The 16998-nt window shown below is 40.0% G+C and overlaps 1 protein-coding gene across 1 annotated transcript; it reads right to left on the bottom strand.

Moving 5' to 3' along the window:
• Positions 1 to 410: 410 nt before the first annotated feature.
• prkacab (protein kinase, cAMP-dependent, catalytic, alpha, genome duplicate b) lies at positions 411 to 16710 on the bottom strand. The gene is made up of 11 exons (XM_062427464.1): positions 16298 to 16710; positions 14105 to 14166; positions 12846 to 12974; positions 11158 to 11256; positions 9761 to 9843; positions 9276 to 9402; positions 6950 to 7045; positions 6068 to 6190; positions 3544 to 3603; positions 3340 to 3444; positions 411 to 3246 (listed from the first exon to the last, which is right to left on the bottom strand). Exons 1-11 carry the CDS (start codon positions 16341 to 16343, stop codon positions 3121 to 3123), a joined length of 1056 nt encoding a protein of 351 aa, XP_062283448.1. The 5' UTR covers positions 16344 to 16710; the 3' UTR covers positions 411 to 3120.
• Between the last annotated feature and the right edge of the window lie 288 nt (positions 16711 to 16998).

Genomic DNA, 16998 nt, shown 5'->3' with positions numbered 1-16998 from the left:
GGCAGCTGATGACTACAAGTAGGCTGTGTGCAGCCTCTCTGTAGCTTCTGCCACCATCTACCTGCCCACTTTGACTGCAGACTGATCGATCAATAAAAATTGGAGTCTTCCAGCTGTTTCACTTCTTTCCTGTTGAGAGAGAAGTGGAAACACTGCTCAGTAGTTGAGCACTACATATAAAAAGTAGTGAAAAGGAGTGTAACACAGGGGGAGGGGATGGACCCTCTGGTCACAAGTTGGTTGTCTTGTATTTGAGTCATTTCTTGGATAGAAAACCAATCAACCAAAAAGCTACAGGTTCACTGCAGCCGTTGATTTGTGGTAATTTGATCAACTGTAACTTTGTTTGGGAATATGCCGTACTCAGCACAATGTAAACACATATGGCACCAATTATTATCGGTGGACTGTACCATTTACTACATATTTATTATGTTGTGTACATGAATTTCATTGGATGTGTCTTTTTTTCTATTTTGGGTTGTCTTTTTAACATCTGAACAGGGACAACAGATGAAAATGAGCCTTCTTGACGAAATCTGGTTCATTTACATTTCTGTTTCTGTTGCCTCGGCCTTGGCGTAGAGGCTACAAACTTCTAAGACATACTTTGTTACAACCCAGTGTGGAGTTCAAAGGACAAGAGTGTTTACTGGGCAGCAGGGAGGGTGTAATAGAAAATGCTAATAAATTGCATTATGAAAAATGTACAATCAAGTTTTTGAAGCTTGAGCCACACCAGGGACTAAAACACAGAATATCTGAGCCCATGTTGTTTAGATGAATAGAGGTGAAATACCAGATCAGTGAAGTGCCCCTTTAAGACTCTCATTAAAGCAGCTGATACTGTGCATACATGGTGCATATTCCCTAATTAACTTGTGTTTATCAGAATACCACTGTGGCCATATGATATCCCAGCATAGTAGTATTGTACATATTGTACAGAGTACATAATGTACACTAGAGTACCTTATCTTAAACAAATCATGTAGCACTTCTGTCTGATTTTAGGTCATTTGAAATATTATTCCATTTTAAGAATGACACACACACACAATTACACATTACAGATGTGTAACTGTGAGAAAAGGCGAGTTATATTTCACCATATCTGAACTATTCTGGACTGGAAGGACTCACATGAATCAAAAACATCTGGAGTTTAAAATGATGGGAGAAAAACTAAACATCTGTAGTAACCAAATTAGAATATCTTGATAATGGTGGCACATTAAAATACGGCTATAAAGAAGGCATTTTAACGTTTTGAAACAGACACGAATGTCACTTGGTTTTTATTTGATAAAGTCTGAATGAGCAAATCCTGCAATGACCACCATTTTGGGCATTGTTTAAGCACTTTGCCGTCATAGCTCGGGAGCTGAGGAGGCATTCAACACCTGAAGTGTGTCATGTACTTTAAATAGACAGGTTGTATTCTGTGCACTAAGGACATTTTGTCTTTTCTTAGAACAAGCTGTACTCGGCTCCAGATGCTCAACCTTTTCTTAACCAGTTCACTGGAGCGCCGGCCATCTTTACGTCATGGTCAAACACATCGAGAAACAAAAATGAAACAAAACCTGTGCGTGTTTCAAACACAGATATGGGAATTAGAGTTGTTGTAACATGTAAGACTGTAAGTCACATTGAGTGTGGTCCAACATTGATAGTGATAAGAGGAGAGGGCTGGGTGCTGGGGGGGGGGGTTAACAAAAACACAGGTTTCTATAAAGGACCATCAGGCCAGGGCACACAATCCGGATCGCCATCTGTGACAAGTCAAACTAGTGCCAGAAGCAGTTTGAGGTAGTCTGCCTCAGGTGGTCTCTTTCAGTTGGCGGGGGACAAACGACTGATTCAACATGCAGAATGAACTTTACTGCTAAATGAGCTCTGAGCTCCAAGACCAAACAGAGTTGTCAAGTTAAAAAAAAAAAAAATCATCTTCTGGAAGGGGGAAAACTGTGGAAGACGCTAACCTAAAGTCTTAATATTCCCTTATGTTCCTCTCGACCCTCACCAGAACTTTAAATTCCCTTATCTATCCTAAGCAAGTGTCTCACACACCTTCATTACCTGCTGATCCCAATGCATTATGTTGACAGGATGTCTCTATTAAGTGATATGTTCAAACCTGAGATACCATTATGTGACGGTGTTCCTTCACCACACCATCAAAACTGAGATATTTCCATTCCCTTATCCACATTCCCTTGTTTGTTAGCGTGGCATGATATCACTGGAGCAACTAGTCTCTAATAACATTTAAAACTGAGTGCTGTAGATAGGCACAAAGCCCGGCTATGCTAACAATGATAAGAAGTATTGATGGAGTTATACAGTAAACTGACTGACTTTAATTCCCCCCCTCAAGTGTCATCTGTCTCGGGACTGCTTGAAAACACAATGTGTCACATGATTTCTTTTTCTTTTGGCCAATCACTCTTGTGACTCGGTGTATGCTGTCTACACCGTGAACGGGAGGAGGCTGAAATATTTACGGAAAATAATAAAGATATAACTGCAAAACGTAAAGTCATTCAAGCTGAAGGTGCGTGTGTGTGTGATTTGTTTAAACCGCTGCTCACCAGGGAACGAGTGAGTTGAGCCAAGTTTAAATTTAAGAAACTTTTTGTGCAGACTGAGACCTCAACTTGTACAAGACTCAATGGGCTTCATGTAATCACTAACATACTGAGCAGAAGTTTAAAACAGACTGACTGTTTGTTTATCTCGTGACGCAAAAGTGAGTAAACGATGAATTAAATAATAAAAAGAGCAGGGGAAGATCTTGGGTGAAAATATGTAGAGGCAACACTAAATAAGAGGGGTTCCCAACATCCATGAATCTGAAGCACACCTTCGTTATAAAGGGATCCATAAATAAGACAGAATAATAAATAAAATACAATAGAAACGCAACAGAAAAGGCAACACTGCTGGTTATCAGTCTCCATGCTCTTTTTTCCCCCTTCTTTATCCCATTTCTCTTCTTTTTGTAGCTGGTGCTTGTGATTGGACAGGAGACGGTGCTCTCTCCTTGCGTCTCCCACTTGACCAGCCTACCTTTGACTCTCCCTACTTCCTTCTTTCTTCCTCTCTCGCTCTCTAACTCTAGAACTCAGCAAACTCCTTGGCACATTTCTCATTGAAGGAAATGCGGATCTCCTCCTCCTCGTAGTCGTCAAAGTTGCTGGTGTCGCCTGGTCCTTTAAACTTGGGGACGAAGGGAGCTTCCACCTGCGGACGGATAGAAAAACAAACACACCAGGTGAGAAGCAAACTTCACACACAGGAAGTCACACGTCTCACACACAGAGTATACGCACGTACCTTTTTCTGGTAGATGGCGATCCAGTCAGTGGTCGAAAACCACTTGTGTCCCTTGATGTCGTTGACCCCATTCTTAAGGTTCCCGAAACGTTTTGTGAGATCCACCTGTGGACGATACCGATACGTTTTCCTCACTTTAACATTATAACTCCAGCAATACAAATGTAAAGTCATCATTAAAATGGCAGAGATATTTGTTTTCACCTGTAGCAGGTTCCTCAGGAGGTCCTTCAGGTCTGAACTGAAGTGAGACGGGAAACGCACCTAAAGCAGACGACAAGAAGAAGATTTGATAAGCGGCCAGTTGACCAGATGTTTTGTCATATTGAATCCATCATGACCTGAATAAAACGTAGTAGAGTCAGTGAATAATGCTCTCATCTCCTTCAGCCAAACTCCTCATCAGTTCCCAGTTATAGATGTGTCGAACAAAAACAATCAAGTGATAAAATGCTTTGTTGGGAAAATGCTGTGAGTGTTTCCCAGGTAGAAATTCTCTGGCACTCAGCAGCAGCGAATGTTTGGTTGGAATAAACCCAATAAGATCTGACAATCAGCATGACTAGAGATAGTCGACACCGCTGAACAAACAAAGAAAAGATTAACAATCACACAGACTCAAACAAAACAGGCATGACAGCACAAGAATTGACAATGATTGTAAATTGACGATCAACAAAATGCTCTAAAAACATCTGCCTAAAACAAATCTGTATATCAGAGGTCACTAATAGGTGGACCGCAGTCCGGACTCAGACGCTTTCCTATCCGGACCTGAATCTGTAACTGTTGAAATATTGAGGATTGTTAAATTTTGTCAGAGTGTTTCTATTTTAACAGGCGCAGCTTCTCCAGCTATTATGGTAAATGTGGAGTGGCCCTCGGAAACTCACAGACCGCTGTGCATAGCCAATCTTTTCACGTGATGCTTATCAGCCAATCAAATCCGTGAATCCGGACCCGACTGTCAGTGAGATACAGGGGCGGAGCCAACATGGTGGCCAGGGGTGATTGGCCCCCCCAGGTTCCCCCCACCACTGTTGGAATGTACTTGGTTGATATTCATTTTCTACTAGTAGAATTGTTTTCTTATCCAAAATGAATATTTTGCTGTGATTTGATATTTGCTAAATTATTTAATTGTTTGCCTGAGGCATTATTTTCACTTCATCCAGTCTAGACCCGTCCCTCTGTTGTGATTTTGGAGCACCATGTGCCGGTGTTCATCACTGGGGTTCATTCAAGCACTGTGAAACCAGGAAGGTGGGTGAACCTACAGTGGAAATAATTAGTTTGGGCATCAATACTGTATCATTTATTATAATTAAGAGTCTAGATCTGCATTTTCTTTTTACCCTTTTTTACTTTTTACAAGTTCTTTATAAATTATGTGCCACCCTTCCTGAGACTGTGCCCCAGCCTGGCCCCCCCATCAAAATGTTCTAGATCCGCCCCTGGTGAGATACACACAGAGTAAAGAGTTAATATGTGTTAAGATGTTTTGTTATAAAGGTATTAAATGTGAAATTAAGTTTATGGTTTAAGTTTAAGGTAAGTTTAAAAGTAAAAAGGGATTATTTTTTTTATTTTTCTTAGAGTAAGCACTTTATTTAAGAAGCACAATCAAAAGCTTTATTTTAAAATGCCATATATATTTGATATAAGAATTTTTTTAAAATTATTATTCTTTTTTATTCTTATTTTATTATTTATTTGAATCCCACAAGTTGAGTGTAAATACTAATAAATGTAACCATATTCTAGAATTCTACAATCTAGCCACTAGACACAAATGATGATGGAACTACAATTCTACTTCAAGCCACTGTAAAATAACACAGACAATATGATGTTCTGGACCTTCACCTGAGGAAATGTTCACAAATTGGACCTCAATGAATTTTAATTGAATACCTCAGCTATATATGATTAATAGTGACTATTAGTCCCAACTGGGAGATGACCATCATGCAGTCCACATATACAGCATAAACAGCAGAGAAAATGTTTAACCAGACAAAAATCACTGTCATGGAGAAATAAGATTCATAGAAATGTGACATAAATCTGCTTTATAACGAAATAATAGCAATGATTCAACAGGCATAAAAGAGACACATTTTTACAACAAAGCGGTGGTCAATCTGGGGAAAGGCAACACCGCCGATTGCCAAGAACCCAAAGCATCGAGAGCAGTATGTGTGTACATTCACTATGTGTGGAGATAACGTGTGAACCTAACTTGCAGCTCGAAGTAAAAGCATGCGTGAAAGAGATGCACATGTTCATAGTTACTGTCCGCTTTTGTAATGTGCTAATTAAAGGACAGACAGCTGAGAAACAAAGTTTTTAAAAGCGTCCTCTTGCCTCCAATGAGCCATAATGTAAACTTATATTCAAGTCAGAATCTTTGTAATCCAGATGTTTGCTGATGTTATTGAAAATACAAATTGAAGGGTTAGGGTTAGCCCAACCTTTTTAAAAGCAATGAGACTGAGATATCATTAAAGAAGTCAGAGCAGTGAGCATTGGGAAGAAGGGAGAGGGAGGCATTCCCAACTGTTTTAAGTTGGGAATGTCAATCATTATCTGTGAAATACTGGTGTATTTTTTTGTCACATTGTTTATTTATTCCCGTAAATAAACCCAGAACAAAAAAAACATTGGAACACTGCAAATCAACACCAAATGTAAAGTGGTAAAGTGCTAATCGGACAGTCAAACTCACCTTTCCTGATACGATCTTTTCATAGATCTGAATGGGCTGGTCAGCAAAGAAAGGTGGATACCCTGCTGCCATCTCATAGACCAGTACACCCAGTGCCCACCAGTCTACTGCCTTGTTGTACCCCTGGTTGATCGAAGAAAAGAAAAGATCAGAGAAAAGGAAAAGACAGAGTTATAAACAGGTAATCAAGATATGATCTAAAAGCGTGTATGTTTTGAAGCGTTCTTTAGCAGAGTGGTCTGATATGAACAGTCTGATTTGTGTAACAGACTGTCCAAATAACAACTACAAGTACTTAAAGCTGCTATTGTCTATATTTTTCATAATAACGATGTATCAAATGACGTCACTCATAGTGATGAACCTACGGAGAAGCTCTGCAGCTCCTCTCGGCTTTATAGCAAGTTCAAGCTCATTGTTTAGTTTAGTCCGGCTGCAACTTTACTGTTTTAGTTCACTCTCAGTGCCCTTAAAACCCTGCTGTACACTACCTGCTCAGCACCAAACTGCAACCAGACACAGTTAGCGGCTAGATGGTGAACATAATTGAGCACTGAGCAGCTAGAGTGCCAGATATTCCTCTCAGGAGTTGGTAGAGATGAAACAGAACTAAAAGAGAGTGAATATTGGACGTACATCCATCCAGTGCACGGAAACTAAACTCCAAATGAATGATAAGGCTGCGTTACTGCTGGATATGTGCCAACAAGTTCAACATATCACAAGTTGTTTCTGCTTCCAAGTGGCCAAAACTATTTCTGTTAACGCAGGTGTTGGACTGTGTTTTTATTTTGACAACCAATACCTTTCACAACCATTATTTTGCTCAAATGATTTTGAAAAGAAACATAACTGTCTGATCAATTCACAAAGATGCCTCACCTTGCTGAGAATAATCTCTGGGGCCAGATATTCTGGGGTGCCGCACAGTGTCCAGGTCCTGCCCTTTACACGTTTGGCAAAGCCAAAATCTGTAACCTGCGAGAGGAACAAAAGAATAGCGATGTCGCGTGGAGAGAAAGAGAGAAAGTGAATGAACAACACAAAGACAGAAAAACAGATACATTCTCAGAGAGTGTTACACCTGACCAAGATTTACCACATGAAAGGGAAAAGAGAGAGAGAGAGAGAGAGAGGGAGGGAGAAGAAGAGCAAAGCATCATGAGGCAGCAGTGGAATATTTCATCTGTTGTTATTCCACTTTTCATCCCTAGAGGGCAGCACAATCTGTTTTACAGGAAGCATCAGCATGAAAGCAGCCTGCAAACAGGCTACTGCAAATACACAACACAGCTGCACTTGAGCACTCACTGGGCAGCTGATGGTGGATATATGGTTGACAGTTTATTTCTAGACACCTTCATATCCGTGTGACTTCACAAATTCTGTGTATTTCTGGCACATCTGTGGTGTTTTTCTATGACGTAGCACTGACTGTTCACTGATGCAGTCTTTAAGAGAATATTTCTTCTCTAACCTGGATCTTATTTGAATGATTTGGTCAATCATTTCTATCGGTTATGTTCACACTGTTAGGTGACACGTAGCTTTGTAAAGGAGTCTATAGAGCATCATAACTCAAGAAGATTCGACCGGTTTTAAAGTGCAGTTAAACTCAAACTGTCCATTATAAACTGGCATCCACTGCACTGCACTGCAGAGCTGCACGCAGAAACAGTCGTATGATAGGAGCTGAATCTGCTTTTAAAACCCTGACTGGTGCAGATGTGTTGTGATCGATGCCCGATGGACTCGAAGCTGTCATCACATTCATGTCTCTATAATGAAGCTGAAGGGGAGAACATTAATATAACTAATTCAAAGAAACAGATAGGAGCAGCTGTAAGAACTTCCTACAACACTGGCAAAAGCGTCTCTTTGACCACAACATCTCATACTCTGTATATTATGGTTTCACTCACAACTTTCAAACATCTTACAGGTTATGTAACGTAACAGTTTACAGTGAGGACACCTGTGGAAGCATATCATAACCAAGGTACCTTTATCACACATCTCATATCTAGGTAGAGTTAATATATGTTACACTAAGCGAGTATCCACTGAATCGGGTGTGGTGGTGCCACTCGGTGCAAGCTAGCAAGTTAACAAAGCTCACATTCAAAGTTATATGATGAATTTTACTCCTGTGTGAACTAATAAACAACTTCAAGACAAGACCAGTGCATATTTGTGAAATCTTGGTTAATGTTATGCTATGACCAGCTGCCGTAGCACTTGCTGTCTCTCATGTGATTTTGGCAGTACTGAAACTCAGAGCTCACTCCGCCTTTCAAATACTGCACCAGTATTCACTCACATTTTAGATTAAAACCAAACTAAGGGCAGAAATATCTGGGACCTAGCCTCTTTGGAAAGCTGGAAATCTAACAGGCACCAATGGATAAGTTCATAATTATTCAACTCTGTCCTACAGTAAAACAACATTCAGAAATCCCTTCATAATGCACTTTCAGTGTAAGGAGAAGTGTATGGAAGACAAAATCCACAGTCCTATTTCTGTACAAAGTTTATTTGAAGCCAATATGAGCTGCTGTCCAAATTAATTAAATCAAGTACTTTGTAAAAAAGTTACTGTCTTTTTAATGCCAAATTCCCTCTTTTTGTTCCATCATTCCACTGCAGCTGAACAGGAAAACTCTGTCCATCGAGACACTAAGACATAACTTTTTTTAAACTAAAAATAGACAGTAACTGTGGAAAATATCTACTTTATTTGACTAACTCAAACAGCTAAATCCTCATATTATCTTCAGATAAACTTTTAAATAGTTTTGCTCAGAATGAGGACTGTGGATTTTGTCCCCCCATCATTTATATTGACAGTGCGTTTGGAGGGGATCTTTTATTGGTTTGTATGAACAGGAGGAATGTTATAGCGAACACAATCTGTGACAATGTTCATTTGGACACCTGACTGCCGTTTTAAGACAGATGTGAAAAACTGTGAACCTGTCCTTTAAGGTAACCAGAGGAGTGGCTGCTCTTGTTTAGCATCATTGTGAACTCGCACTGATGTAAACACTGATAATTTAGCCCTTAAATAATACAAATAGTCTATGAATACATGCAATAATTCGTATACATATAAACATATATATGTATATATATGTATATGTGTGTATATATATATATATATATAAAAAGTAGTCCAGTACGTAGTTTATAGTCAGCTTTTTTAATGTACCTGTATGTAGCCCTGTTGGTCTATGAGCAGGTTTTCAGGTTTCAGGTCTCTGTAGATCAGGTCCAAAGCGTGCAGATACTCAAAGGTCAGCACGATCTGAGCAGCGTAGAACCGAGCATGAGGCTCACTGTTCACACACACACACACACACACACACACACACACACACACACACACACACACACACACACACACACACACACACACACACACACACACACACACACACACACACACACACACACACACACAAAAAGAGATAGACAGAGAGCAGTTCATTGGAGTGCACAGTACATAACTGAGTTGAATTGAGCTGAATAGAAAAGAGTAGAGCTAGAATAGACCTAAAAAGAGCAGAACAGAGCTGAAAAAAGAGAAAGAAGGGGAAAAAAAGGAGTTATGAGCTCCAGAATTTACTTGTATAAATCTATTAAATGTATCTGTGCTGTTAACATCATGTCACCTCCACAAATACAGACACTAACCTAAATCTGCCAATTCTCCGTAGATGGGAGAACATCTCTCCACCTGGCACATACTCCATCACCATGTAGAGGTTAGTATTGTCCTGAGGAAGACAGAGGAACTTTTAGACACACACACACACACACACACACACACACACACACACACACACACACACACACACACACACACACACACACACACACACACACACACACGTGTACTACCATCCTCCAGGCATGCACATGCAACTGGATTAAATGGAAATGGCATTTTGTGGCTCAATATGAATGAATCCAGGACTGCTATTTAAATTATTCCCATATATAAATCCAATTGAAAAAGTGCCTGTAACTGTGTGTATTATACATTGATATTTTCAAAACCTGGCATACATTTTTATCTTCCTTAGACACTTTCTATGATATGTGTTTGTTGTTGACTCTTCCATTTTGGGCCGAATGACGCACGTGTACAGGAATATTCTGTTAATAGGTTTATTTGAGGAGTCGAGGTTATTCAGTTCCAGGGCACCCAGGGTGCATCTACCGGTAAACAGCTTAACCCGAATAAGGCCTTAATTGGAGCGAGGCCATCAGCTGGGTTACTCTGTGCAGGTACCAACAGCCGCTGACAAAGCCGGGATGTGAGTGTAAAATGTTGGATGATCGCGCACGTGGCAGAACGAGCTCGCTTTACTCAGAATTCACTGATGAAACACCCTTAAGGGGATTATATGCCAATAATAGTGGAAGTGATAATAAGGATGAGATCAGTAAATTGACAGATTATTGTTAACAAGATTAAAGAGATGGCTGTTGACTTTTAGAAGAAAAAAAAGGCGTGTCATTCACATTTCTGCTGCTGATCAGATGTAGCAACAGTAAGTTGATTAATCGATAAGCTGATCAACAGAAAGTGAATCAGCATCGAATAATAGTTTATTTTTTATCAAAACTGCCAATCTGCTGTTTTTAGCTTCTAAAAATGTCTTTGATCGGAAAGTTTAAGTGTCGGATAAAGCCCCGCTCCCAAATGTCTAAGTCGGAAAGGTATGGAGACGGGAGTTTAAGAAGCTGTTTTAACAGATACTGGAGCATTAAGTGTTATTAATTAAAATGTTTTGACTATTTTTACAGGACAAAGCTGCGCTGAAATCATCTTTCATGTTTTAGCTCAAATTAGACAAACAGTAGACCATGATGCTTAACTGCTCAATTACTATAAGACAGACCAGACCAGCTTTGAAAACATGTAAAGGAGAGACAAAGAGTAACTTAGCTGCTAGTATGAGGGACACAAGGGAAGTCGATAAGAAGACTGGGAAAATGTATGTAGTCACTCATCAACAATATGCAGCCACACACAAGTTTGAATACACACACACACAAGCAAAATCTTGCAAAATTCTCCATACCTTGAATGAGTACTCTAACCGCACCAGAAAAGGAAAGCTGACAGCCTGAAGAATCCTCTTCTCATTCAGAGTGTGCTCTATCTGCTTGAGCTTCACCACCTGAAAGGCACAGAAGTAGACAGGCACAATAACATATCTTTTTTTTTTGTTTTTTTAAAGAAAACAAAGAAAGTGAAATCATGAATCATGTCTTAATAAAAATAAATGTTTGCTTTTTAGGGCAGCATAATCTCATCTTTTTTAACAAGCTGAAGCTGGTGAATCTACAAGTCATCAGCCCCTGTCCTGACTTCTCTAGATAAAAACATAAAACGATGTTTTCTGTTTCCACCAAAAGACAGACGCAGTAAATATTAGCAAAGACATTGTCTAATTGCTTCATAAACCTAATCAAGGAGCTATTCTTTTATACCAACATATATTTCTTTTTTTTTTTATGAACACTTTAGTTCTGCTGTTTTTCTGGTGATGTTCACTACTTATTTAGCACACTACAGCTTCAAAGGTTACTTGACATACCAGCCGTAGGTCTTTTGTAAGACAATTTATTCAGGTAATAAGTAAACTAATTTTTCCAGTTTTGGTAATGAGTGGAAAAACAAAGAGGAAAAGGGACTGAAACGGGTCAATCTAACGTACAGTCTACATCAGGTGGCATCAAAAATGACCAATCGTACGAGCTGCTCTCACCCAGCAGACAGCGAAGCACTGTGCCGTTCTTCTTGAGGAGGAGCAAAGTCGCAATGTGATTATTAATATAAAGAGCTCCCAATGCAGAGCACATTTTTTCAAAATATTATAATTCACTTGGTTAGCCACTCATCCAAAAGCAGTCCCAACATTCCCAAAATATATATCTAGATATGTTATTTCATGAGAGTGGATCAGTGCAGGGAAGACATGTGGGCATAATTTTATTCTAAACAGGGTAGCAAAATGACTCTCCTTGATGTGATGTGCACAAAGACAACCTCGGCTCTACCTCTCTCACTGATGCCCGATTCAGCATAAGTAGGTTCAAAAAGGTTAAAAAAAAAAAGGCTCGCACCTGTATTTTCATCTCTGGGTCCTCTTTTTCCAATTTCTACAAATGTCTCAATACTTGCGAGTACAATTTTCAATCAGTGCTATTACCCAGGGTACAGGGGTTAGAATTAGTAAAGGGGTCCATATGAGGTGCTGATAGTTTATGCAGACTTCTCCAAAGCTTGATATAATGGTATATCCTGGTCTAACGGAGGAGATTGATTACATGCCTTTTCTATGAAAGGTAGAATATTAATATAGACAAAGATAATTGATGTTTCATATTTAAGGCATTAAAACCTGTAGATCCTATAAAAACATTAGTAATTCCCAGGCACCATAAGACAGACAAGGTAAAACATACAGGTGCATTTGAATCAGTGTATAGTAACTGTATATTTTTGGACATGTATTGATATGATGCATGATGCATTTTCCCCCTTTTTTCCCCTTTTCTTCAAGAGCACCTGCAGTTTTCTTGAGTTTTACATGACAGACAGTCCTCAAGCATGCCACTATCTCCTTTTCACAAGTGATAATACCATGTTTTCTGTAACCGTCCTGTAGAAGTAATAACTGTTCTTCACATTGTGGTACAGTGTACTTTACATGACAGACACATTGAAACACTGTGACCCTCCTGACCCATGGCCCAGACTGACCTTCTGCTTGTTGAGGATCTTCATGGCATAATGCTGTCCCGTTTCTCTGTGCCTCACCAGCATAACGCGGCCAAACGAGCCCGTGCCGAGCGTTTTCAACCTCTCAAACTGCTCCAGGCAAGCAGTGTTCTGCACGGACAAAAACAAATAGGGTTCTGTGAAAATGGGACGGTGATCGTGTGGTGCGGGAGGTGAACTTTTTTATTTTCTAATGTTTCCTGTGTTTATGTTTACTATTCATTGTATATGACTTATGTGTCTGTGCATGCGATCAAATGTGTGAGCACATGTGTACAGTATATGTGCAGACAATGTGCAGAAGCCATAGAGTATATATGAGAGTATTTATGGTGTATATGAGACATATGATACGCAGTGTATTAATCATCTGTATGCAGTACATATGTGTGCAGACTGGATATAATATAAATATTGTGCAGAATATTGATCCCGTTCATATTTGATACTATCTTACAAGCCTGTAAAATCTATTTTGAGTGAAATAATCTAAAATGTATCAGTTTATCAAACTTTGTGTCAACCTTGAAATAACCTTTATATCACTGATGCAACATGTAAGAGAAGCTGCATCTGACCAACAGCCTCATGAGTAATCATTTTAAAACACAGTGACATTAGAGCCATCCATTTATCTGAAAATATTGTACATCCTCTGGCCAATCAGAATCAATGATTATTTTAGGCACAAATAGTGCTCGATTTATACGTCATTTACAAATCTCTGTTTATTATAAAATGAAGGATATTAGATTACTGTATAATTTACACAAAAATGTGTTATAGCTTAGTTTTAATGGCAGCACACATAACATCCAACTTTTTCATCATATTTTTAGGGCTAGATGACAAATGATTTTTTTCTTTTCTTAAAATGAATATGATTCATATAATATGCAAATGTAAACAAACTTTACAGGTAAAATAAATTACTAATGTTCAGCGCAATGAAGCGTACAAATGAAAAACACAGCGATAATTCAGCATCTTCTAATTCTCCCAGTCACACACTTTTCTAACCTCTTGATTTATTTCTCCCTCCACCATGTATTAAAATGACCCCCAAAAAATGACATTCACCTTGTGATGACTGCTATTTTTAAACTGTTGCAATCACACTTTGCTCACACAGAACTGACATTTGAATGCAACCTATGTAATAAAGCTGATGAATGGGGTTAACCTGTTTTGGCACAGTGATTTGGTGTTAGATGAACACACATGAGCGTACACACACTAACCTGTGCAGGGCTCTCCCACTTCTTGAGGAAGTCCTCTTTGGCTTTAGCAAGGAACTCCTTGACTGTGGAAGACAAAAACACATCAGTATTTACAAGGACAAAGTAAATGTGGCGTGGGTGTGTGTGTTAGGAAAGCAGGTAAAATCTCAGCTCATTAGGACAAACACAGTATAAATTTGAGATTAAGACTTTCAAGTTAACAACTCACAACTTGACAGAGATGCCCCAAATAAGAGGATATGGATCATGTGTCAGTGTATCAACATTTGTAAGGGGGGATGCCCTCAAGCTAAACTGCGATTTAATATTACCAAAAGAGCTGATTAGTTTACAAACTGCAGTAAAAATAGTAAAACAACAGTTATCTTAAAGTGGTACTCCACTGATAAAAAAAACTAATCATGGACTTTACTAGAGCTGGGCAATATATCTATACTATATTGTAATATTGTGATATGACACTAGATATCGTCTTAGATTATGGATATCGTAATATTGTGATGTGGCATAAGTGTCGTCTCTTCCCGGTTTTTAAGGCTGCATTACAGTAAAGTGATTTTCTGAACTTATCAGACTGTTCTAGCTCTTCTATTATTTGTCTTCACTCACTTTGTTATTATATTCACATTATCGATGATTATTTATCAAACCTCTCATTGTGTAAATATTTTGTGAAAGCACCAATAGTTATTCCTATAATACTGTTGTAATGTCTAGTCTGTGTTAAGGTATTTGGTCAAATAGATTGTGATATCTGCTCTAGACAGTACTACCAGGCCTTTAGAAACTGCTATACAACATCTTCTGTAGTTCTGGAGAGACCTGTCTAAAGTCTGTGACAATGACCCTGATGATGCCTTTAGGCTTAGGTCAAATTGGGTTTAAGACTTTGAATTCTTGACAGGAAACCTGTGTTACAAGCTACAGGTGTTTGAAAGATGGGAGCATTAAACCAGCAAGAAAGGTCTGATAAAGGACACTGTTGAGTTGCACTGTGGTACTTGTAAGATCCAGCAGTTTTACATGTTTACTCATATCAAGGGATTCAAATTCAGAATATCTCTGCCTCTGATTTTTTTTTTATTTTTATGGAAGTACAATACCTAATCCCCTTGAGTACTCCTTCAAGGAGCAGGTAACCAAAATAATTGAAACAAACTTGAAATCAACCAAACAAATCATTTAAACGTTGTTCTTTTTGAGTGCGGACATAAAGCACATGGCTTGGTTTAAAATATTTCCAAATTTCCACCCCAACAGGTCCCAGGACTGGCTGGGAAAAGGCTGATTGAGGAAGGAGAACTACTGTCCATTATCAGCCCTTAAGCAAGGCACCAAACACTCAACTATACAGGCAAAGTTGCTCGGTGAACAGTAAACAGTACATTACCCTTATCTTACTGAGAAGCTCCCTGGTGTAACACATTTTTTTAATCCATATCTCTGTAGTATGTATATGGTGTCAAGGCTGGCTTGAGTAAAAGATACAAACACATACCCATTTTATCTGCCTCGATGCAGCAAGAGATAAAATACACCCTGTACTTTACATGTCATGGTAACTCTCATCCATCTGAGTAACAGTAACCTTGCATTGTACTAAACAGTACAGCCAAGCCTGCAGACTTTTCATGGGTCCACCAGACAAAATAGTCCCCACATGGATGAGACTTAGCTCTACCCACACAGTTTCTGTGGAGCAACAGGCATGGAGTGTTTGGGAAATATCTGACACATATAATTGTGAGCATGCCAATATTTCACTGCACTGAACATGTCAAGATGCTAGCAGCCTTTACAAATGGTGCTTTGCAATCTTGCAGCTTATACAATGATACAATGTCTAAAATTGAGCTTATACAGTCCTGCTCTCCTCCTCTTTCGAAGACAGATTCTCCTTTCTTTAAACATCTATTTGTAAATGTGCTTCTGAATTTGAATTGATAGCTTTTACGTGTTTAGGGAAGCTCGTATGCCACACGCTCATTCGTTACAGCGAGGACTAGTCATGGTCGCACGACTGGATCTTAATGAATTGGGAAGAAGGACCCACCAATAGGCCTCTAATGATCAGTATGGCTTGTGATGTGAAGCTCACATTGACTGTTGTATCACACGTCTCTGATCGTTTCGAGAGGCTGTAACAGAGCAGGTGTTGCTGCGGGAGTGATGTGTGCTGGAGACGGTACCCACCACTTTCCATCTCGCTGCCCTTCCTGGCCGTGGGCGCGTTGCCCATGATGACAACTTGTCAGCGGGCGATCCGTGGCTCTGCGGCCGCCCTGCAACCCTCTCGAGCCGGTCCTAGATTGATTAGGTCCGAACAGTATTTCGTAAATCCAGCTGTATCCAACGTTAACTCTGAGGTCTTGACGTTTAATAAGCTGACAGCTGCTGATGTGGTGACACGGAAGAGTCACAGTCACTGCGCGGTCATCAACAACCAACCGGCGGCCGATATCGAGCTACATCCACGGGGTGCTGCCGCTGTGGTATCCCGGTCGCTGTGGGGCTTCGCTGGACTGTCAGGCCGAGCTCGGCGCAGTTGGCCTGAACACGGAGGATCCAGTCTTCTCCTGTCCCTCCTTGCAGCCCCCGCCGAGCGAGGCCCCCCCGGCTCCCCACCTTTCCCCCAGCCCCCCCCCACCACAAAAAACAGCGATACCGAGGGCGGGATGCAATATTCCCACTCGGGAAGCCTTCCACTTTGCGTTACCGAACCCAGCTTTTAAAAATTAAACCTCGCAAGGGTCCGAAAACGACGGGAATTCGCCCAAATCAACATTGGCCCCCCGTAGCCTCGGAGACGGAGCGAGATGACGGAACTACAGCCGAGCGAGTGTCCCGCCCCACTCGTCAAGAACCGGGCTTGATTGACAGGTAAAGCCGGATCA

The sequence above is a fragment of the Scomber scombrus genome, chromosome 2 (genome assembly GCF_963691925.1).
Source record: "Scomber scombrus chromosome 2, fScoSco1.1, whole genome shotgun sequence".
Taxonomy (NCBI): Eukaryota; Metazoa; Chordata; class Actinopteri; order Scombriformes; family Scombridae; genus Scomber; species Scomber scombrus.
The sequence above is the reverse complement of the archived record's forward strand: the minus strand, read 5'-3'. Positions and strand labels throughout refer to the sequence as shown.

Coding starts and splice junctions, on each gene's coding strand:
- prkacab (XM_062427464.1), bottom strand. CDS start 16,343: ATGGGCAACGCGCCCACGGCCAGGAAGGGCAGCGAGATGGAAAGTG. Junction 9,403..9,760: donor CGGAGAATTGGCAGATTTAG/GTTAGTGTCTGT, acceptor GTGTGTGAACAG/TGAGCCTCATGCTCGGTTCT. Junction 7,046..9,275: donor ACCAACAGGGCTACATACAG/GTACATTAAAAA, acceptor TTCCTCTCGCAG/GTTACAGATTTTGGCTTTGC.